We start from the raw sequence: 23,548 nt of genomic DNA on the forward strand, positions 1-23,548 counted from the left end.
GAGAAGATCTCTGGCATCCATAGACACGCAATTATGCATGCACCTACATACATATTTACATGTGTTCCCAGGCACATTGCGTATGGAGATGGAGATGGCTTCAAGGCGACAGTTCCATTATGCTGATGCTGGGATCGCAGACACTCTGGGGCCACAGAAAGCACTGTGTGGATTCGATGGAAACTGCCGGGTCCACCGCCAGATCAAAGTCTTCAGAAGTTGATTAGAAAAGTAGTGAAATAAAGGGGTATAGCCAGATGTTGTATAATCATAAAGGTTTTTATTGCTGTTGCACACTGATAGCACTTAGGACATAGACATTTCTCCCTATCGATATAGTTATCCGTTAATTAGCATTATTATAAGTAGTTATATCTGTATCTATACCATTACTGTTACAGTTAATTCGATTAAGCTCGGTAGCAGCTAGCCGGAAAATGCTCTCGTTGGATATTTTAACTCGGTTAAATGTACGTGTGTGTTGCTGGTGGGACTATAGGATACTGTTTACTCTGGTTACTAGTACTAGGCTATGGGATATGGGTGATGTTAACAATACGTGCGTCTATATGCGTTCCATGCATACAGAAGCTGATATGTTGCCAATATTACTTGGTTTCGTTCCACTCCGCAACGATGTGGGTTCGTTGCGTTTGGGGTCGCGTGTTCGATCGCCTTAATATTTACATTAAGTAGAGATTTGTTAATCTAAATCGCTTCTATCATATACGTGGGTATACGTGGGCGGTGCCACATGCCTCATCTCTACGAGTATGTACAAAACATTTTGCCGCATCGCTCGGGATTCCCCACAACGGGAAGCCCGCGTCCTCAACTGTCCGCGCATTACAAACAAGTCAACATAACGATTCAATTAAATATTAGGACAAAAAAAAAGTCGTAATAATTAGAATAAGATTAATAATATAAAAAATAATAATAGTTTCGGTCTCCTTCCTCCGTCCTCCTCCTTTTAAGCGGCTGTTTGTACAAAGTTCTTTCTCTAATCCATTTCCGTTTCCGGTTCCGGTTGCGTATCGTTTTCCGGATCCATTCTCGCATCCTTCCGCGTCCTGCGTCCGTGCGCCTGCATAGCCACTCCTTAAGTATGTCCCCTGACCACATCTCCGGCTCAGCCCTTCAGGCCGGAACAGCCGCGGACGCCCAGGCCCACGCCCATGCCGCCCAATCCAGCGTTGCTCTCCTCGATGTAGACATTGCCGGGCTGCAGGGTCTTCAGGATCCGTCGCTCCTGGTGCTTGCCGCGTTTTTCTGCAAGAGCGAGAGGGATGGGGAAAGAAGAGTTCGGATGAGTTGGGCAGGCCACAAGCGTGGCTGTCGAAACCGAGTGACAGCCGTCATTCAAATTCCACCCACGCCCCCGATATCGGTCTGATTTGCATTTCGAATATTCGGATTCGTAGGAGGTCTGCAAACTTGAAGATCACTACTGGCTTGGGGTCAGCAAACTCGGATTAATATCATTTGTATGATAATCAAAGGCTATTTAAACATTTAAAACATTCGGAACTAAACAAGCATCGTATCTTTGGCCTGTCAGTTGAAACAAAACCATATCTGATTAGGACAATTTGCAAATCACTTAATAAAATGGAGACTTCTAATTGGTTTAATTTACTAATTTGAAAAACTAACTTGAGTTGGTAATAATATTGAAGAGGCTTCTGGTACCAAGACAACACTTTTTGGTTGTATTTGAATAGCCACCACTGAGTAGTGTCATGCAAATGGCTTGAAAACCCAACTAATGACCCACCAAGGATGCCCGCTGGGAGTTCATGGCCTGGCCCGCCTCCTGCCAGGCCACTCAAGTGGCCGAGCTCGGTCGGGGAGCTGCGATCTAGGCTCTAGCAGGGATCGGGGACTTGGGACACTTACCAGGCAGCAGCACGTGTTGTGGCTGGAAGATCCCCGACTGCGTCGTTGCTGGATGCGTCGTCGCTGCGGAGGCGGGCAGGCCTCGCAAGGCGTCCGCGTTGCCGATGAAGAAGGTGCCTCCGTCCAGGCTCTGCACCTCCGCCAGCTTGGCCATCAGCTTGGTCGACAGCTCCTCCACATCTGCGAAAATGGGCAAAGAAGAAGTGATGAGTGGAAAAGCCCGTATTTTCGATTCGCAATTGGCTAGAACTGTTTATATGCTCCATTGTTCGATTAGTGTTTAATGTTTATTGGGTGGCACACAGGAAATCCCAATACCGAATGGCGAATTGTAAACAATTTGCCTCCATTGGCCAGTGGGAGTGGGCGGCGAACGAGGCCAGCGGCAGAAAATTTATCATTTATTTATAAACTCGGGCGGCGAGCACGAAAATTAAGTTCCAAGTTGCCCAAGAGAAGCACCCGCCCGCGGACGATCCGATGATGATGATGTGCGTCTTCGTTCTTGCCTTTGGGCCATCGTTCAGCGGCTTTTATTATAAACAATCCGGCCGCCAGCGGCAGCGCGAACAATAAAATCTCTTGGAAAATGGAAAAGAAAACAGCAACCGGCCAGGGAAACAACAACTCGGCGAAGCGAGGTCGAAACAATTTTCAAATTTGCGCAGTTCAATTCGATTTGAATACGTTTCTCCCCATTTCGCTGCGGCCGAACACATACGTGTGCGCTTGGAGCACTGCTCCGCTTTTCCGCTTTTCCGTTTTTCCTCCGAACAGATTAGTGAACACAAAAGGTGGAAGGGGGAGCGGCCGGAGGATCTGGGTGGAAAATCAAAGCAACAGTCCAGGAAGCAAATCGGAGAACTCCACTCGAAAGGCGAACACGCTTTTATGAATCGCAAAGTGGGACAAAATCGATGAATGGCAAATGGTGTGTCCAAAAAGCAGGCCCTTTCCCTTTGCCGGTTCTTCGGGAGCGGGAGCTGGAGCCAGTACATCTTGGTTTCTATTTATGGAAATGGGCTGCGTAGCGCGAAAAACATGGAGAAGGAAATGTGCAACATTCTGTGGCAGTTGCCTCGCGCGAATATTTATTGCCTGGCCCCCAAGATGCGATGCAGATTCCTGCACAGCGCGTGCCAATGAAGGAGGCAGATGGAAGGGGATGGGGTTGCGGATGCCCAATTGTCAATGATGCGCTTGAACGAAAAGTGTTGCACCTTCCCACCTTTCCTGCCTTTCCGCTCTGGAGGCAGGCAGCATCAGCAGCCGCAGCTGGTCGCCGTTCAATCATTTGGCCAAGGAAAAGGGAACTGGGTGCCTATTTATAGGTCCCTTCGAGGCGGAAGCGACTGGAGCTGGGGGAGCAGCAGCACCATTAGCGGGGAAACTCCGCTTCAAGTGCGGCAGCCCCTTTACCACCGCCTGTCACACTATTTTAAATCTGTCGATGATCACCAAATTCCGTTGCACCGAAACATGCATGTATGCAGTTTGTACTCCCTGGGCATTTTCATTTCGTTTCCTGCCTGCTGTCCCTGTGCGTGTGTGTGTGTGTGTGTGTGTGTATTGGTGTGGAAAACATGTTTTTCCCCGGCTCGTCGCCTGTGTGACATGATTTCGGAATTTCTCCACATGCCCGCGGAAATGTTTCGACAAACATCCGCTTGTCCTTGAGCGGAAGGGGGCGTTCTGTTCTAGAGACCTGAGATTTTTACCTGACCGCCGAGAATTCGTTTCCGGCTGCAAGTGCCCTGCCCCAAACCCCTTAAATCCCTCCTCCTCCTCCGCCGCCTGCGCTGCCTCCTCCCGCAGCTGGAAATGCATAAATTTTCCACGCTGGACACGCTGCGTGGGACGCGGAGTGTCGACACGCCCTGAATTATGATTACACGCCGAAGAACAACATCTCGGGTGAGATCAACAAGAAGCGCTATCAAAACACGGCATAAATCTCTGAATCTCTGTGGATCTACAGATCTCTGTGCTGTGTGGGCGAGGGAGGGAGTTGCTCCAAACGGGCGGTTGGTGGAGCATTGGAATGGTGCTGCCACATGTGGCCCGCGTCTGTGCGACACAAGCGCTCTCCACAGTTGAACAGGCTCCATTTGATCGGCGATCCTCCGCCTGCCGCCAAGGGCAACTGTACTGCCGCCACGACCATGTTTCGGTCAAGTTCTACATGCTTGTTCCACGGAGACCCACAGTGCCTGCTAATTGTGCCCGCCATTGGCATGCGAATCGCGACTCGCATGCGCCAAAATTATTTGGACATATCGTTCTACTTTGTCGCGGGCGCAGGCGCAGACGAAGACCAAGTCCAGTGGTCGCCACCGCCTCGTTAGTATTCCTTTGGAGCCACGGAGTTGCGGATCACCGCTGCCCAGCTGATCGTGCAGCAATTCGCTGGAAATCTCAGCACTGGCGATGCCGCCGAGAGATTCGGATTCGGATTCGACTGGCGACTCGGAATCGCGGGCCTCCATACATCAAAGTGTCGTGTTCTGGGCCCGTCGCCTTATAAATATGTATGCCCTTCTCCCTGAACGCCAGAACGGCCAATCAAAGCGTTAGTTGGCCGATGGCCCGAGCATGCCAAGCAGGCGGCCATACATTTCTTGCTGGGATTTGGGACTGCCGCGAGGCCCTTGGCCAAGCGATGCGCTCTGAATTCACAATCAGTTGCAGGGCTTTGGCAGGTGAAATGTGCCCGGGAGCGTGTGAAACGCGAAGCACAGCCACTGGGCTAACTGGGAAAGTAGAGCTCGATGGGATGGGGTACTCACCCTGGTCCAGGCGACGCTCCATGCGACGCCACTGGCGCATGTGGTGGATGAGGATGCAGGCGGCCACCGAGAAGAAGACCAGGCAGGTGAGCACGGCCACGTAGAGGACGCCAGTCTGCCAGTCGAGGACCCAGGCGGCGGCCGCCTCCTCGTGCAGCTGCTGCAGTTGCTCGTGGGTCAGGTGCTGCAGTGGGGCATTGTGCTCGAAGTGCTCATACTCGGAGGACTTTCGGCGCTGCAAGGAAAGGTTATTGATATCTCTGATGGCGAGCTTCTTTTCCGCGACGGTAGATGCACTCACCTCCTTCCAGTTGGGTTCGGTCTTGGCCAGGACAACCCAGTCGATCTTGAGGTCGTATATGGAGCCGCAGATGGTGTCCGTGTGTAGCTGGCAGGGCCGCAGCGGTATCATCTCGCCCTGGCAGCGGGTGCACGGTGTGCAGCGATCCCGCTGCGAGTCCCACCAATGCTGTGGGGCGCAGGGCGAGCTGGAGGCGATGGACACCTGGCTGACCGGCGGCGGATCTGGTGGCGCAATGTCTGTGTCTGCAGCGGAGGATGACGAGGAGGCGCTGGTGGCCACCAGGGAGCAGGTGGTGGACAGCAGTAGCAGGGCCAGGTAGCTGCCGTGGCTGATGCTGATGTGGCTGCCACCGATGTGGTGCTGCTGTCGCCTCCGTCGGCCTTTGTGAAACGTTGTGTTTAAGTGGTGGCCACTGCTGCTGCTCCGACTACGCATGGCTCCTCCATGGCCGCCTGGAAGTCTTGGCGGCATCATCTGCAGCAGAGAAGCGAGAAAACGATACTTTTATGGATTTTGTAAGACTTAATGGTTTAATGGTTTTGCTGGGAAGCAGCTGCCCAGTTTTCCCATGGGAAAACGAACGCTGGGAAACTGGGAAAAAACACTACTACTTATTGATATGGAAGGCACTTGGGAGCCAGCTGGAGACCAGAAGCCATCTTCTATAAAAATAATTCGCGCAACGGCAAACTAATAAACGGCCAACGGTCATAGGCATGCTAATTCTGTTGTTGATAATGCGACGCCATCTCCCTCATCATCACCATCATCATCATCATGAGGATCATCGTGATGGCGATCATCATCATGACGATCATCATCATCGGGTTGATGAGGCTTATACGGTGATGGCGATCATAAATGCGTACAGTTTGCAATCAACTTTAATGATGGCGGGTGCTGGGCACTGTAGTTCCCCACCACGGACACCGACCATAACCCACCGACTTCCAACTATCAACGGCGGCAGCTTGGGTTCAATGCTCATCCCCATCCCCATGCTCATGCTCATCCTCGTCCCCATCCTCCCCGTGCGTCTGCACATTTTGTTTACTCCCCGGATTCGATTCGATTCCTGTGCCGCATTAACGACAAACTATTATAGACAGCGATTATTATTTATGCGGCAAACGCGACGGCCAAGCCAAGTGGAAGTGGAGGAGCAGAGAGCCAGGCAACTGCCCACTTCCGTTCCAGCGAAGAAGTGCACGGTGTCCCTAGGCGATCCCGAAAAACCAGAAACCAGAAATCAGAAACCAGAAACAAGAAAATCAGAAAACCAGAAGCCGCTTCGGAGTTTTTCCCTGGAAAATCTGGGCTTCCCTTTCGCCACAATCACAGCCCATTCACCAACTCTATAGGATAGGATTGGATGGGATTGGATTGGATTGGATGGTATAGGCTTTGGGCTATGGGCTATGGGTTGGGGTGGGGTCGTGCACTTGTCGTGCCCTGGGAAGCGGGAATCGGTAATCGGGAACCGGGAAGCGGATGGTGGGGCACTTGGATAGGGGCAGGGACACGGGCAGGGCAGGGCAGGGGCCTCCGCCATGGCCATTCCATAGAGCAGACCCAAATGCGAACGAGGGAAACAACAACAGGAAGAAGAAATATTTAATTAAAATCAACCATTATGGCCACCGTCACCATAACAGCGGGTGGGGTTACGCTGGTGTGGGATCGCATGGAGGGGCAGCAGGAGGCGGCGGAGGCGGAGGCTCCTACTGGGTGCGGGTTCGGGTTCAGGCTTGAGCGGATGGATAGAGTTACCCGCCAGAAGAGGAATCGATCGGGTGAAATTGGAATTGGCGATCAATTGACAATTGAACATGAGTGGCGGGCCGTGGAGCTCATTAGCATGAGCGACAAGTGTTCCAGACGACTTTATTCATATGTATTTCAAATGAATTTCGTATCGGAAACTCTTTATAAGGCACTCGAACTTCCTCCAGCTCATTAAAAGCTCGTTTGTTTATGCTGATTAGATTTTATTTCCCTGCGATTTCTGTGACAAGTAAACCTGTCCACGCACCCACACACACACATTGGTTCCGGTTGAGTTGGAAGTCCACCGGCGAGGTGCTTTCTCCACAACCCACTGATCGTGATCGTGATCGTGATTCTAAGAGCCCAAGACCGAGCCCCATCCAATCCAGCCATAAATAGTAGCCAGATCGTGCTCTGAATTGCCAACCACATGGAATAGTTTCTCTGTGCGAATCCATAAGGAGCACTCTACATATACATATTTCATATTGCCCAACCGAATGTGGATCATGGCTGCGGCACCCAAAGCGATCGCTGATCTCTGCCAGCCAAAGACGAGCAGCCAGTCCTCGGACAGCTTGAGTGACAGCGGAATGGTGGCTGATGGTGGATCCCAGAGAAGCAGCCCAATTTTAGCCAGCACCAACACATGGTCGAAACTGGAGGCGGCCAAAGGGGTGGCAAGGAGATTATTATGTCAGCAGACGTGTATCTAGAAGATACATTCTGCGATCGCTTCTGGCTTCTGTCTTCTGTCTGCTGCCTTCTGCCTTCTCCTCCGTCCTCCGTCCTCCGTCCACCGTCTCAGTCTGTTGTTTTTGTAGCTCGTGCTGCTGTTCTCGCCGTTGTCTGACAACTGACAGTGACAGCAATTTAAATCATGTTGCGTTTTTTGCCTCTCATGCTGCACTAATTGAGGCTGAGGCGACTGCCCAGGAGGCGGACAGGCCATCGGAGGAGCAGGAGGTGCCCAACGAAATGGGTCAGCCGAACGACTTCCAAAGCAACCGAATACCAACCAAGGTGGGTGGGGCACGAAGTGGGCCAGCAATTTGCTTGCCGCCTTTCCAATGCAATTACCAAAGTGTCCAAAGGAGGCGGACTGGCTGAAAGAGCCGAATGAAGCAGCAGCAGTAGGAGGTGGCGGAGGAGGCGGAGGAGGAGGAGGTGTCCCTTTCCGTATCCCCAAGCAGCTGGCGGTTGTCGCTGCCAAAGAAAATAAAGCACCAGCACAGAGAGATTGGCGTATTTTTAACTCGCGACCTAAAATAAAATGCACATCAAACGGAATCCGCAGCAGAATGCAAAGATGTGGCAGCAGTAAGTGAAGTCATGATCTTGGGTCTGCCAAAGGGAACACTTTCTTGGCAAGAAGGAGAGGGGACTTGACTTTGGGTTATACTCGCTGAATTGATATAGACAAGAAGGTTTGACATCGGAACAGCGTAACTGCGACAGAGAAATGGCATTGGGATGAGTGAATCTAAGGATTTGCAAGTGGAGTAAGCCAGTGAATCTAAAGGGAAAATCAGTGGAGTTCCTAAGAGTTGTTCATATGAAAAACCTCGCTTAAGTAAAGATTTTTGTTTCAAATATTTGTTTTTGGCAAACACATCTTCGAATAGCCAGAATGCTTATCAAACGATTGCCAAATGGGGAATTCTCGAGTCTTGCGACGAATTCCAGCGACTGATGCTCCTCGTTGGGGTCTCGCACAGAGCACTATGTGGACCCCGCCCGCCCACTTGCAGCTCTCCGGTCGCAATCGCAACAGCAATCGCGATCGCAGCAAATGAAAGCTGATGGATGGCGAGTGCGGCGGAGCGAGAGGCAGCGGCATTTATTAAACTGTCAGCTGAACGCTCACGAATTTTATGATTCTGAATCTGCTGTTGGACGTTTTTTTCACGTTTTTTGTTTTTTCCGCTTTTTATTTGTCTTGTTTGTTTTCTCTCTCGGCCTCTCCTGTGTGTGTGTGTGTGTGTGTGTTGTGTAAATTCCAAAACGCGACAAAACCATTAAGCACCAACCATTTCATGGGGCAGCGAGGAGGGGATTTAATGGGAAAACAACGCTGATCAAGAGGAACATCAGTTTCTGTTTCTGCGAGCTGGGAACGCAACCCGATCAAGCGGCATTTGGCATTTAGTGGGCTCAAAATTGTTGCAAATGCCTAGAGTTTTTTAGTTAGCCAGCTAAGGCGCTCCTCCCTCGTCCATCTGCTCAATGGGCCAATAAATCACTGCGGGATCAAAGCCAACAAGCCAAAGTACTTCATAAGATCTTAGAACAATAGTATCTTCTCGTTTCAGCATGAGTACTGAGTATACCTGATGGATTCTATAAGCTATTTCTTTACACCATTCCTGTTCGTACAGTGCAACAAGTTAGGAGAGCGGAAAAATAGGTGTTTACCCAAGTGTGCTGGCCATGTTGTTCCTGCCCAGAAGAACGCAACTGGAACAACAAGTACATGACATCTGGCGTGAAGCAGCACCAGCCCGAAGTGCAAATCCACTGCCAAAGTTTGAAAAGCCAACATCTAGAGGGGTTGTGTGAGTTGTTGGGAGCAGAAGCTGAGATACAGATCGATGCGATCACCTAACCAGAGTGCAAGTACAGTACATATGTGGCATCCAGGGCAATGCTATCTGTATCTGTAAATGTATCTGCGTCCGCATCTGTATCTGTACGTATATTTTTACACCGGAATTTTGACATTCTGGCGTTATGTAAGCAATGTTTAGACGGGCAGTTCAATGTATTTCCTATTTATTATTATTACACTGAGCCGCGGAGCAGCCAACAAGTGCGGATGCCGTCGACGCCTCCGGTTTACCCTTTGCCATCCCATTTCCATTTCCAGCTCCATCTGCATCTGCATCTGCATCTGCTCCTTCCTGTTTCTGAATTTCTATCTGAATCTGCTTATGTTTCTGTTTCTGCATCTGCATCTGTATCTGTATCTCATTCCGCTTCTGTTCCTGTATCTGTACATGTATCTGTATCTGTATCTGTATCTGTATCTGCAACTGAATACATGTCGGAGTAGTTGTAGTCCCCCCAATGGCACAGCCAATCTGTCCATCCATCTCGTCAGTTGTCCGCCCTGCACGAGGGGCTCTGTGATTATGATTGTGTGTCTCTCTGATTCGGATTCGGATACGGATTCAGTTTTGGACTCTGTTTTTGAGCGCTTGTTTTCTTTTTTTTTTGTGTATTTTTTTCGCGCGGATCCGATTCCGATTTTTCGCTTCTTTTTTAGTTGTTCCGTGTCTTTTTGTTTTTCGCTACCGCACAGAGGGCTGCCTCTGTTTCTGTTTCTGTTCTGTTTCTACACTCGATTTATATTTTTTATCATTTGATTTAATTCAATTTCATTCCATTTCGGTGTGTCTGCGTCCGTGTCCGTGTCCGCATCCCCCAGTCCCCAGCCCACGAGCCGCAGTCCCCCCAGCTCCACGAGATGCGGAGATCATCGCCGCCGCTTCCGAAACAGAAACAGAAGCTGAACAGACGGGCATAACCATAAGCCATAAAGCATAACGCAGCATATATAGTAGCATATATAGTAGCACATATAGTAGCGCATATAGCATAACCAGCCATGAGTGGATGGAGATCGGAGATGGGAGCTCGGAGCTCGGAGCTGGGAGCTGGGAGATCGTAGATGAGGATCCGGACTCCGGGGGGATCCAGATCTCCGCATGCAAGTGGGCTTCTGCCGGCTGGGCACCAGTAATCATAACCTGAGCCTCTGTTTCTGTTTCTGGTTCTCCGACTGTGACTGTGCAATAAATAAATCACTCACTTTTTCGCTTCTCCACTCGTTGGTTTGTTGTTTGCGATCTGCGGTGATCTGCGATGATCTGCGTCTGCTGCTCTGCCTTTCGCTGCCTTCTATTTAGTGCCTTTCAATTCGAATTCGCGACGGCGGCGGCAGGCTTCATGTTTGCATCTTTGACTTTGAATGATCTAACGATCCAACGCACTGCCCTCCCCCGATAAAATGAAAATGGATGAATGGACGGACCGATCGATCGTTCGGGTTGTCAATCAATTGCAGTCGCAATTGCACAATTAGCACTTTTCTTTACTTTTCTTCTTTCGCACTGGCAACCGCGCAACAGGAAAAAAAATCGTTCAAATGGTACATTCACTGCACTTTTCATTGGCCGTCGCGAGTGCGAGCTGCGCCAGCAAAATATCTATGGTCAGGCAAGTGGAAATACGTTTTCCTCGGCTCGATTTTCCTCGGCGCTCGATCGCAGCGATGCGATACGCAGCTATTCGCTGGCTGTGAGAGACTGATCGCAGTGCGCACCGGAGAGCAAATGTATCTACAGAGTCGCTCGCTGTTAGGCGACTTAACATTTTCGTTCAGTCGATATTTCCACTTTCAGTTCAAGCGTGTCACGCACTTCTGTCCTAGAAAAGGGGGTATATCAGCATGGAAAATATGTAACAAATAAGTTATAGTATTTGTTAATAATGTATTGTTGTATAGAACATGGAACATGAAGTTAACATGAACATGGCAACATGGGCAACACATAGGCAACATTAATCACTATCTATTATAAGTCCAAACAGTCAAATCAAATCAATTAAAATTTTATTAATTATTAAGAACAATTATTTATTATTTATCAAAACATTTCCAGTCGCGTTTTTTGTTGGCCAATATTTGTAGTTGGTCTAACTCAATCGAATTTGAATTTAGCGGTCTGTTAATTTAAAAAAACCTCTGTAAAGTAAAGTCCTTAAAAACCAAAATCTCGTGACTATCGGTGTTTTATTTTATTTTGTAGCATACTTTTGCGGTCATAGGTTTTCTCAAAGCTCACAGAAGCATACGCCTGTCTTGCATAGATGGCGCAAAAGCAGTGGCTAGGATTGCACAGTCTCTCATAGGTGGCGCTTTACTACAAACTTGTTCATAGGAGTACCATCAGTGTAAGTCAAAATAGAAGCATGCCAATTACAAATATTTCAACCAACTTCAATCTATATCGATACCATTTAAAAGACAACGATATGTTATTTATGTTAAAAATGTTTTTATTCTGCTTGCGTTTATATCAATAAGTAAAATCATTGTAGTATCAACATATTTCAACTGTGTGTGGTGTTTTTTTTTTCGCGGGGGACACACGTGGGTGTTCCCCCTTTCCCACTTTTCGCTTAACCGCTAAAACATAAATAATTTAATTCACTTAATTCACTAAGGCCACTTCCCAGGCAGCACTTTACAAAAACTTCTCAAACTCTTGTCGCACAACACTAAAAAAAAAAAGTGGGTCATACAAAAAAAACAAACACAATACTTTCGGATAATTTCAATCAATTGACAAGCAAATCGCGTCAATTGCCAGGATAAACATATAGTACAATTAATTTAGTTCTGTTTAGTGTGTGTGTGTGTGGGGGGGAGGGGGGGGATTTCTAAATGAAAAAGTACGAATGCTACACACAATAAAATATCAATATAGATTTTGCAATCCTTAAGCCTAACTGTTTTACGCGTACACTTAGTTTCCCTCTTAGCAATACGTTTTAGAAAGCACTTGAATTTTGCTGCTCGCGGCAAAGGCAACGTGGTGTTTCGATTCGTTTCGACTCAACAGCTTCCGGAGCAGCCTCCGCAGATCTTCTCCAGCTGCTCGGCGATAAGTGAACCGGTTGCTGGCGTCGGCCAGTTTGGCTGTTTGTTTAGCCGCTGCAATGCAGAACAGATCATCCGGTAAGTATAACCAACAGTGAGCACAAGGATGTTGGGTGAGTGGGTAGTGGGCAGTGGGGTTGGTGGGTGCGGGTGGCGGGAATCTTAAGCTGCAGGGGATTAAGGGGCGGGAGTACAGGAAACCATCGACACAACGGCGCAGCAGGCAAGCGAAAGGGAAAGAGAGGGGCCGAGCTGTTGGATAGAGACAGAGCGAGTTGTTTGAGAGACAGCGAGAATGGGGTGAAAAGTCAGTGGGTCATCGGTGCTTCTTCTTACTTCGATCCCGCCTCAGTGGTTCCTTCACTTCTTTCTCGGCCGGCGGTGTTTATAGTTCTTGTTACTCGTGTCTCGCAGTTCTGGTTGTCGTTGTTGTTGTTGTTGTTGGGGGTTGTGGTGTTGTTGGTGGTGATGTTGTTGTTGTTGGGGATTGTTGGTTAAGTGTCTACTTAAATGCAACTTGCAGCATGCGCAGCACTTACTTTAGAAAGTCATTCATATTGATGTAATTTTTATAACTAAATAAAAAGAAATCACAAAAATGCATTCGGTTAAAAGGAGAGCCAAACAAAAATGAGAACAAAAACAAAAACAAACAGAGAACATCGGTGGGTGGCTTAATAACGAGTGTGGGTGGCGGTGGGTGATGGTGGGTTGTGGGTGGAGGTAGTTTGGGATTGGCAATTTGCAATTGGCAAGACACGGGGTTAATAGAGAAGCGCATTCAGATCGGAGTAGGATTGTTCATATTTATGGTGAATGGCAGTGGACGGTACAAAGCAAAAAAATTATATATATATATATGCATATATATCAAATTCAATTCCCATCCAGTGGGACCCTAAATTTTGATCAGCAGGGGGGCGGGGCTGTTTGCTATCGGCTATCAACAATCCTACCGGCGGTCAGGGTCATGCAGTTGGTTAGTGGGTGGGCGTGGCTCTCGTACGAGAGGACGACCAGAACGACCAGGTGCCGTACCTCTTGGCGGACGTGGTGCGCGAATATGGATTCTGCAGGATCTTCGGGTGCGTCTCCATCACGCGCAGCAGCAGGTTGTCCAGATAGTCCTCCAGTTCCTTCACGCGCTGCCGCTGCAGCAGAGCCTCGTTCTCCATTCCGTTGGCAATTAGCATTAGTTCCTGCCGGTATGCAATTATATGAACAACTTGATCACAGGCGAGGTGTATGTATGACAATGCCACTTACCTCGCGCGACTTGCCCTCGTATTTCTTGGCCAGCTGGGCGGATATCTCCGAGCGGCGATCCGCATGCGATCCCGACTTCTCGTGACCAATTATGATGCGCTCCGTGGACTTGGGACTGGGCGAGTTGCTGTCGTTGTCGTTGTTGTATTTATCTGCGGAGCAGGGAAATCAAAATTGGTCAGTCAAGATACTAAGGAGGAGGCGCGCGGATGAGGGAGGAGCTAAGGTGGTTAAAACTCAGATGCAAATTCACTGGCGGATGCGAGAAACACAACGGAAACAACACAAAACAGCCAAGGGACAGACAGGAAATTCAGACAGGTGGGAAAAGAGGTTGAGTAAAGGGGCATAGGAATCGCCTCGAAGGAGAATGACGCGGCAGTTGACAGCGAAGACTGGAAGTTAGCTTGATTTTGGATTCGGTTTCGTGTGCGCTTCGCGATCCGCCAGCCATTATGCCATACTCCCCGCCCGCCGCCAGATTTTTTTTGGAGTGGTGGGGAATTGCAGTGATTCAGTGGTTTGGTTGCTCTGGATTTGGTTCGGTATCGGTTCGGGTACATCAGCTCACCTCGCTTGTTGCCGTATTTGAATTTGCCCAGTCGTTTCTCCCAGCGATCCCCGCTGCCTCTGCCACTGCCATTCGTCTGGAACTCCTTGGGCGACTGTTCGGGCGTTAGGAAGTTGTGCTCCGGCTCTGGCTCTGCCGTATCCAGCGTTTCCTCCGGCTCCTGCTTGGCCACGAGCTCCCTCGCATGCTTAAGCTCCTGCTTCTCTGGGACCGGCTCCTCGAGGGATGTGGATCGCTTGGCAAAGCTCAAGAGCCGTTGGTCTTCTTCCCAGCGCTTGGCCTCACGCCGCTGCTGCTCATCCATCTGCAGCTGCTTTTGGCGCTCCTTCTCTTCCTCCAGCTCTCGCTGCATAGCCTCCTCTTCTTCGCGCAGGCGCTCCTCATTCAGACGCAGCTCCGCCTCCAAGCGGGCATCCTCCTCGGCACGCAGTTGCCGTGCAGCCTCTTCCTTAGCCTTCTCCTCCTCCGCCCTCAGATCGGCCATAGCACGTGGCTGCGGTTTGGGGCGTGCTGTGGGAGTGGGCACCGGCTTCTCAAGCTCCACTGTTAGGTCTTCCAGTTCGGGCTCATCTGCAAAAATAGCAGTGCTGTTTCGCTGCTCGTACTTGGCGAAACTAGCGTTGAAGGTATCAAAGTTGCGGTGCTCCACGTCGGGGGAGAAGAGCGACGATGAAGTAGCCACCACTGGCTCAGCAGAAGCAGTAACAGTAGCAGTACCTGCAGCAGCAGCAGCAGATGGAACTGGTAGAGAAGCCGGCACGGGTACTGGTGGGGGAGCTGTCTCCGGTGGATTCTCGTCGTCGTCATCGCTATCCGAACTGGACGACGAACTGGACGAGTGCAATGACGGCGGCTCCTCGACACTGGCGGGGAGTGGAACTCGGTCCTCCCAGCTGCGGCGTTTCAATGAGTTACTGCTACCGATCTCCAGGTACTTTCCACCGCCATACAACTTTGACGCCCACTCGTCCTTGTCGCTCTCCACCTCGGCTGGCTTCTCCTTTGGCTTTTCCCGCTCCAGACTCCCGGCAGCCGGCTGCTCGTCCACCTGCGACAGGGGAATGCGCGGTGGTTTCGAGGGAGGCGGCAGGGTGCTGGCATTGCCGCTGGCGCTGGCGTTAGCGTTGGCGCGGGCGTGGGCACGAACACTGAAATCTAGCTCAAGCTGTTCCATCTCCGCGTCAATGGACGCATCCTCATCAAGCGTCGCTGGCAATACCGCTTGCTTACCTTTCGCGCTGCCGCTTCCGACGCCACTAACTCCGTTGTTCAGCAGGGGCGATGGGTGACGCGGCGTAAAGTTGGGCGTACCGACTGGCGGCGGCTGCAGGCCGCTGCGTTGGATGTTCAGTGAGCTGCCGGAGCTCTTGTGCGAGAGGTTGTCGAACACGAACTCGTCCTCGTCCTCGCTGATCACGCCGGGATCGGCTTCGCCCGCCCGCTGGCCGCCACGTCGCCGGCCACTGCCACCATTCTGGCCCCTGCCGTTGGAGCTGTTGGGCGTTCCCAGGCTGGCGAAGGAGCCACCGAAGGAGCTGCTATCGTCGGCGCCCGCCTCCTGGTTCTTCTTCTTGCTGCGAATGTGCAGCTTGGAGCTAAGCGAGCCAGCCAGCTTCTTGATGCCGCGCCGCTTCTCGCCGTTTCCGATGGACAACAGACTGCCACCGACTGAGCTGGCCAGCTGGCCAATGGAAGACTTGTGCTTGTCCTTCTTGCTGAGATCGGTCAGCGAGCCGGACTTGACCACGAAGGCGATGCGCACCTCCAGCTCGCCGCGCTCCTTGTTCTTCTTCTCCTTGCCGGGCTTGCTCTCCAGCTTGAACCACTTGGCGCGTGGCCGGTCGTACACATCCATCTCGTTGAGCGGCAGCGTCGCCTGGCCGAGAAACTCATCGATGCCCAGATTGTTCCTGTGCAGGCAGGTCAAAGTGAGCTCGGCGCGATTACCCTGATCGGGAATTTTCCTGTGCGAAGGAATGAAGAATGCTTGAGCATCATGCAGAGCAGAAGGAGCTATTAACTCCGAACTTACAGTTCGCACTCCTCGTTCCAGTTGACGCTCGTCTCGGCCTTGTCCTTGACGGACGTCTGGTACTTCTCCTTGCCCAGAGCAATGGTGACGAAGCAGTTGTTGGTGCCATTCTTGCCCTTGGTGAGCAGCCCACGCGCTCGCTGCACTGTAATGGGATAGAAATGTGGGAGAGATTAGAGCGTCGTTTAGGCGGCTTGCTGGGGGATTTGAGTCACATTCCAACGCATCGACAACAGCAGGAAGTATGTGAAGGTCTCTGTTGGGCTATCCAAATATATCGCTTACATTCGCAAATAAGTGTACGCCAAGCTTAATGATTAATTCTCACCAAAATAAATATGAGTGTGATATTTTCGGCCTCAGCTTAATGTGACAAATGGGGAGCGTGGGGAACAAGAGTCCGGATCATGGAATATGATCTGGAAAGCAAATGCCCAGATACATAAATGTATCTGGAGGAGTCGGCCGCCCGGCCGGCCGCAAACAATGCTGGGATTGAGAGTTTGAGAGTTTGGGATTGGCGTTGGCATGGCATGGTATGGGATGGGTTGGGTTGGGATGCGAATCGCGGTTGTGGTTTGCGTGGTTGGCGTGTCGGCGCTGTGGCAGTGGCTTTCATATCTGCCGGATGCTCTGGTCGGGCTCTCGAGGTCACGAGGCGCTCGGGTGAAACTCGAAATTTGCTTTTGGGTCCGCTGGACGGAGCATCGGCAACATTATTTGGCTAGTGATTCACTCGAGCGAGTGGCGACAATCGCTGGCTCAGATTCGCATTTTGCGTTGGTTGCCTGTGGTGTTTGTTTTCTGCTCCTATTTTTTTCGCGTATACCTCGGCGACGTCTTCGATTCCAGCTCACTGCTGTGTTTCGGATGCACAGCTGCCGGAAGTGGAAATTGGAGTTGGAATCGGAGTCGAAATGTAAATAATGACGAAATTAAGTCATTGCCAGAACGAAACGGCACAGAACCGAAGCCCGCTGATCCAACGGAGGCATCTATTTTTGGCTTGGCCCGGGCTACAGGTCATTCCACTGCCCAGATGTTCATCACCCCACATGTGGAAATCGGGGGACAGAGACTCCGACTACCTCCCTCTCCTGCTCCTCTCCCGGCAATCGCCATTCATTTCGATTATTCAAATGTGATTGGGCACTTGCATAAAGTCTGTTTTTCGCAATCCCCTCCAGCGTTTCGTAATGCCAAAAAACAAGAAGGAAAAGTAAAGTGAAGAGAGGAGAAGAAAGCAAAAAGAGTTGAAGGGAAAGAAGCAATTACCGGGCATAAACAACGAGGCAAAAAGTGAAAAGCGGTGTCAACGAAAGGCGGTGAAAATTGACTAGAAGAAAAGCGGGAAAGCGCAGAAACAATGGGCCTGGCCTGCAGATTTGTGCATCATTTTCGGTGTCTTCGGTTTCGATTTCGGTTTCGGTTTCTGTTCAGGTGCAAGTGCCACATCTTAGGCCTTTCCCCGCCCCCTTTTCCACCGAGTGGGCGTCTCATAATTATTATCGCATTAACAGTTTTTCCCGTCTGCATGCCTGTAAGCCAATTTGAAATGTTTTCCGCTTCTTCTGCCGTGCCGTCGCTGATTTTTCCCGTTTTCCCTCCACTTTTTTGTACCAATCATTGGGGCTAAAGACGGGGCAGCGCCCCTGGGCTAATATCGATAATCCAACGGCCGCCGAAGATCAATGAGTGGCGACCAAAGCGGAGCAACCTGCTCATCTGCAGGTCGCTCTGGGCTCGGTTTTTCTTCTCGAGCTAATAGCTGATGGCTAACAGAGCTCATGGACGGAAAGATGGATGGCCACGAGTATGGCTGTCAATAACCCGCCCGGCAATTTCGTGCAGCGGTTCATGCAAATCCGCCCAGAGATCGATGGACTCCTCTGCCTGATTGCCACCGTGCCCGTCTGTCTGTCTGCCCAGCCAGTTCCCCTTCATAACGCGACGATGGTAATGGTAATGGTGGTGGTGGTGGTGTTTTGCATGGAGGGGCGCCCCAAAATAGAAATGCCAAATGCTAAATGGCAAAATGGTAAGAAACGAAAAGCAAAATAAAGCAAAAACAAGGCAGGCAGCGCCAAAAAAAAAGCACAACCAAAACCAAAAACCAAATAGCAATCCACCAACGGCGAAACCGTTAAGTTGGTCCGCTTTTATGGCCGCCTCTCGAAACTAATGACGCTGCCGGCACCGTGGGCCAAAGGTGATTCATTTTGGCCACTCCGAAGTACCATTTTCGCCTCGAAAACATCATAATTTGCGCCCACTGTGCCGCATTTGATTTTCGCCTGGCGATGCTCGGCGTGATGTGAGCACCAAGTGCCCCCGAGTGCTTCGATCGGATTGAGAGGCGATAATAAGAGCAGTGCCAAAACAGAAGCACTTTTCCTCCCAGTTGCTCAATTTCGATTTAATCACGTGCAAAGGGCGGCGCAATTCAATTCGATTCAATTCAATTTGTATCAGCAGAATGTCAGAAGTGTACGAGTTATCTATGATATCGGGCAGAAGCGCAGGGCAGGATCCACCGGCTGGCTTACTCATGGCACTGGAACTCTGGAACATGAGTCACCTGTGCTCGTGGCCCAAATATGCCGCCGAATATAACGGCTGGCTTCGATGCCAAAAAAGAGAAATCTCTCGCTGCTAGCCTCTCGCTGCTAGCCGATCGATGCTCATTCGATTTCGATTCTGGGCTACTGGAATTTGATTCCTGACATTGGTACGTGCGTACGTGGGGGTAACTGAGACTGATGATTAAATCCCATTCAGTTTCTCCCCTCCTAGTTTACAGTCAATTATGGCTAAAAGCCTCCGTGGCGAGGCAAGCAAACAGGCGGCTGCACCTTTGTTTTTTGTTTTATGCGACCCCAGAGAGACAGACGGCCGACAATAGAATCAACATCTGCCATCGCATATTGTTGACCTTTCTGACTCGCCACTACATGTGTGTGTGTGTGTGTGTGTGTGTGTAAATGCGCGGAGGGAATGGGAGGAGAGGGGAGAGGTCAACTTTCGGGTTAATTAATTTCAATGAAATCATTTCTCGGTGTGCCTTGGCTTGTTTGCTTGATTTCCCGGCTGCTTTTCTGGTTTCTGCGGCCGTGTGCAGTGCTTTGATGCTCCACAGGTGACCATTTCCATTTCCATTGGCATCTCCATCCATTTCCCAAAGAGAAACTATGGAATGAAGTGATCGCACAAGCCAGGGGATTATGTGTGTGAGTGTGTGTGTGAAACCTAATTGGCGGGCCCAATCCCCGCCAAGCTACAGATACAGATACATCGCAATCATAAAGAGCTTCTATAGCTGCTGCTTCTTATGGCGCACTTTAAACGTGAAATTCCCAGCACGCACTTTCGTGTTCCACTTTTTTTCAGCTCTCGCACTCTTTTTTTTCGGGGGCGATGCGAGGGCGTGGCCAAGTATATACACAGCAAATTGCTAGTCGAGGCCAATGCTCCTTGGGGCATGGGCATCCAACCACGCATGCTAATGAGCCACTTGCTCGCGCTCCCATTTCGGAAGACAGTTCTTCTCGAGCCTCACTTTTGGACGACTCTTGCCCAACGAGTGCGCCAATCGAAAGATTGAAGGGTTCATGGTGCGGAGTTCAGGGTTATGGGTTTCAACTCGGGGGTTTACCACGTGCTACAAGCTCACCCAACTGGGGGCCAATCCTCCTCGCCTTTATGGCCCCGCATTACAGCACAGATCCCGTTTGATGAAAAGCATTAGCAACAATTAATGTTGCAACTGCAACATCGAGCAGGCAATGCAACATTGCACACATACATACATAAGTATGTTGTATGTACATACGTATGTGTGTGTGTGTGCGGATCGTGCGAAAATGCGAAAATGTGCAGAGGCGGCGATCAAAGTAAACGGTCTATCAATGGGATCCCACCATCTTACAGCGGATCATTTTATTGTTATGCATAAACAATTTCTTTCTCGCAAGCATTGAACCCACGAAGCCGTGCGATTTTGAAATGGAAAACAGACAGCAGAAGACATGAAACACAGTTTTCCCAAACGAAAGGCGATTAGCATTTCAGTTGCAGTTGGCTTCTGTTTGCCATGGCATGTTTTGAATATAAATGCCCCGCTGGCTCAAAGAATCCGAGATTCCCAGCATGAATATTCAGGGGAGGATGTGCTCGGGGGTTGGGGACTGGTGACTGCTGACTGGGGTTCGGCCAGCGCCGGAGGAATGTTGCCACTGGCCAAGAACTGGAACTGGAAAATAATCAATTGCAGACCCGCGATGCGAAGAGAGTTTCGGCCAGCGATCCCATCCAATGCCAGACCTGTTTTTCTTCACTATCCACCCTCCCTCCACCCTGCTCATAACCCGATCCCATCCGATTCATCCGATCCGCTTCGGTTTGTTTGGTTCTATTCTGGCTAAATGGGTCGGGCAATGGAACGTAACTGTTTCGCATAAGTGCATCGATGGAGCCGCATTAAAACGGTCTCACATGGACGATGGCATTGCGGACGACAGGGTGCGGAAGAGGTGGACACAATCTCAAGACGCCATCTGCCCGCTGACGTGACCAGAGGTGATCCAACTTCAACTACAGTTCTAGCTACAGCTCCAGCTCTTATCGCACTGATTTCCTTATCGATTCGGTGATAGTAGGGAAAATACAGTAGAAGCTGCCATAATGATCATTTCTCAATTTAATTAGAAGCTCTATCTTTTAGTCCAACGACTTAAAATCTTACTTTAAAGCTTCAGAAGTGTAACAGATTACTGTGTTATTTTACATAGTAGTACCTGGTTTCCCCGTTAGCGGGTATTCACTGTGCCGCCACCATTCTTTATCGATAAAAGGGCGGTGTGGTCCGCTCTGATTTTCACTGCAACCGCATAAAATGCGTTGCAAAAGCAAGCCAAACATAAACCAAAAACCGAAATGGAAATGAAAAGGAAAATTAGGCGTTTGTTTTGTTTGGGTCTGCTTGGCTGCCCGCCGCTCATTGCACAATTTCCCGCTGAGGAATTTTCATTTTCAGGTATTTTAAGCATTTATTCAGTAGGTGTGTCCGTAGATGTGCGAGTTGGAGTAAGTAGCCGAGTAAGTGAGTGGAGTGAGTGAGTTAGTGAGTAAGTGGCGGCCAAGAATTTACGGCTAAAAATAAGGCACGCAATGGGCCAATTGGGTGGAGTTCGCAGTCGATAAGGAACTCTCCCAGACTAAATGGTTCCCAAACAACAAGCCATTAATAAGAAGGTGGAACCGCCAGGTGTTTGCTGGATGATCTAACAGGGGAAACGAAAAAAGCACACTGAAAGAAATAAACATGCTAAACTCAGATGAATTCTTAATTTAACTAGCAAATCTGGTACGTAAAATTCAAATCTTGCAGCAGTGCACTAATTACAAAAAAATGGGCTTTTATTTAAATTTTTGAGTCCAGAATTTCCTATTCTATAATATGGGTTAATACTTTTGCATTCCGCTTTGAAAAGAGAGACAAATAAAGGAATCCTTTTAAATCACAATTTCTCTCTGTGTGGGAACACTATGTCATTTCAAAGGAGCGGGAACAGAGTGCTTCTGAGAACAGCAGCGAAAACAGCTGTTTCCAAAGCGTGCGCGCTCATCTCATTCTCATCGCCAAGAAATTGGCAAATATTGACAGGTGTATTTATGTGCGTGTGCATATGTATGTATGTACATATAAACTTAACAAACAAGGCGAAACTCGGCGAATTTGGGAGAGCCACACGGCGATGATTTGTTTGCTCATTCGCCGTGACGTCAACGGCTCTGGGTTTTAATCGCAAATTGCTGGAATAAAACACTGTGCGCTGTGCAAATATGCAAAATAAATGAAACGAGCGAATTGAGGCAAAGAACGTACTAAACTGATAGCGGGGCAAGTTCAAGATCACAACAAGCTGGATCCGTTCATGTCAATGGAGCCCAGTGTATTTATCATCTTGATTTGTGTAAATTCCACGCAGCTCTAGATTCAACCACAACTCGTGACTCATTTACTCATTTGGCCGCCAGTGGCCACTATTGCAACCAATAACTAACATTGCGGAAAACATTTCTTAAAGGCTCTTATTGGCAATGCTAGAGATATGAAAATATCTATGCTTTGGCTTTCAGTTATTTGTTTCCATAATCACCGAACTGGGAACAGCAGAATGAGCGCGCTTTGTGTTTTGTCACGAATTTGGAATTGGAATTCGCGATTTCTCATTGACACTTAGCCCTGAAGAAAACGCAAAACAAAAACAATGGCAAAGGTAAACAAGAGGCCCCAAAAAAAGCGCCACCATGGGCGTAAGCTAAGGAATGCCAACGGGGGGAGGCGGTGCAAATACATAAGGGGAGCGCTTAGCATGAGCAATTTTCTAGCAATGCGATGAGTAAGTGCGCGTTTGAGCAAGGGAATTATCTTATCAGCCAGAAAAGCCTGATAAAAAGGCAATTGCTGGAGTCAGGAAAACACAAGAGAAAAAGCAAGAGGCAATGGCAAAAGGAGGAAGCGCGCGGTGGGGAAAAAGTGAAATTTCGAATTGGTACGTCTGCAGTAAAAAAGCAATAGCAACAACACGACCGTCATGACAATATTTTAAGCACACACTAACACAACCGCGCAGGCCACACACCCATACACACGCGGCACAAACGAGTTTAAGTTTTAATGCGATTTATTCGCCGTAAAAAAAATAAAAAAAAAAACAAAAATACTAAAACGGGTGTCCCCCGCTTTTCGCCCCCACTTACCCGTTACACTACAGTGCGTCGGACTCCACATGTCACCCTGTATCCCGTTGATCAACTCGCACTCTCACGCTCTCTCCCGATCCCGATCCTTTGCTGTCTCGCTCTTGCTGCGAAGGTCCTGCCTTTCGTTTCTTCTTTGTTGCCTTTTTTGCAATTTGGATTGTTGTTGTCGGGGTGTTTTGTTTACACTAATTGTTGTGTTTGTTGCTCGCACACTGTGATTTCTTCTTATTGTTCTCAGTTGCCAATTTAATCACGCGCGACACGAACGAAACGCCAGGAGAACGTAGTGGTCTAATGTAAAAAAAAAAGGAAAAAGACGGAGAGACGCGACGCGTGATGTTGTTGTTTCGAAGGTGGCCGCTAGAGTGACCGTTTGGGGGAAACGAAATGTGCCCAATGCCTGTCGGGGAGCTGCAAAAGTGCAAGTTGCGCGGCGCGACTGCGAAGAACGGCGTATTTCGTAGAGGTGGAGAAACATCGATGTTGTCGTACA

The 23,548-nt window shown here is 49.5% G+C and overlaps 2 protein-coding genes across 7 annotated transcripts; both read right to left on the minus strand.

Moving 5' to 3' along the window:
* Positions 1–260: 260 nt before the first annotated feature.
* On the minus strand, positions 261–11,097 carry LOC27207901 (tumor necrosis factor receptor superfamily member wengen). Its single transcript, XM_016183533.3, has 5 exons — positions 10,568–11,097; positions 4,987–5,463; positions 4,686–4,920; positions 1,900–2,079; positions 261–1,272 (listed from the first exon to the last, which is right to left on the minus strand). The coding sequence occupies exons 2-5, from the start codon at positions 5,461–5,463 to the stop codon at positions 1,133–1,135; spliced, it is 1,032 nt and encodes a 343-aa protein (XP_016022754.1). The 5' UTR covers positions 10,568–11,097; the 3' UTR covers positions 261–1,132.
* A 697-nt stretch (positions 11,098–11,794) lies between these two features.
* LOC27208156 (MAP7 domain-containing protein 1) lies at positions 11,795–23,512 on the minus strand. Of its 6 annotated transcripts, none has more exons than XR_001600728.3 (7): positions 23,053–23,512; positions 16,291–16,435; positions 14,259–16,222; positions 13,688–13,839; positions 13,378–13,620; positions 12,758–12,996; positions 11,795–12,475 (listed from the first exon to the last, which is right to left on the minus strand). XR_001600728.3 is itself a non-coding variant. In XM_016183769.3 (6 exons), exons 1-6 carry the CDS (start codon positions 23,081–23,083, stop codon positions 12,469–12,471), a joined length of 2,460 nt encoding a protein of 819 aa, XP_016022756.1. In that variant the 5' UTR covers positions 23,084–23,511; the 3' UTR covers positions 11,795–12,468. The 6 variants fall into 6 exon arrangements, 2 of the variants coding, with proteins under 2 accessions (XP_016022756.1, XP_016022757.1); XR_001600730.3 differs by having other exon boundaries at positions 13,460–13,620; positions 23,053–23,511; XR_001600729.3 differs by having other exon boundaries at positions 13,460–13,620; positions 15,489–16,222; positions 23,053–23,505.
* Between the last annotated feature and the right edge of the window lie 36 nt (positions 23,513–23,548).

Source organism: Drosophila simulans, chromosome X (genome assembly GCF_016746395.2).
Source record: "Drosophila simulans strain w501 chromosome X, Prin_Dsim_3.1, whole genome shotgun sequence".
Classification (NCBI taxonomy): Eukaryota; Metazoa; Arthropoda; class Insecta; order Diptera; family Drosophilidae; genus Drosophila; species Drosophila simulans.

Bases quoted from the DNA above. Each gene is read 5' to 3' on its own strand.
- LOC27207901 (XM_016183533.3), bottom strand. From the start codon at position 5,463: ATGATGCCGCCAAGACTTCCAGGCGGCCATGGAGGAGCCATGCGTAGT. The intron at 2,080-4,685 runs GTGAGTACCCCA...CCATTTTCGCAG, and splicing joins GGAGCGTCGCCTGGACCAGG to ATGTGGAGGAGCTGTCGACC. The intron at 1,273-1,899 runs GTAAGTGTCCCA...TCGCTCTTGCAG, and splicing joins ACAACACGTGCTGCTGCCTG to AAAAACGCGGCAAGCACCAG.
- LOC27208156 (XM_016183770.3), bottom strand. From the start codon at position 23,083: ATGTGGAGTCCGACGCACTGTAGTGTAACGG. The intron at 16,436-23,052 runs GTAAGTGGGGGC...ATCCCATTACAG, and splicing joins GACGCACTGTAGTGTAACGG to TGCAGCGAGCGCGTGGGCTG. The intron at 16,223-16,290 runs GTAAGTTCGGAG...TCCTTCGCACAG, and splicing joins TGGAACGAGGAGTGCGAACT to GAAAATTCCCGATCAGGGTA.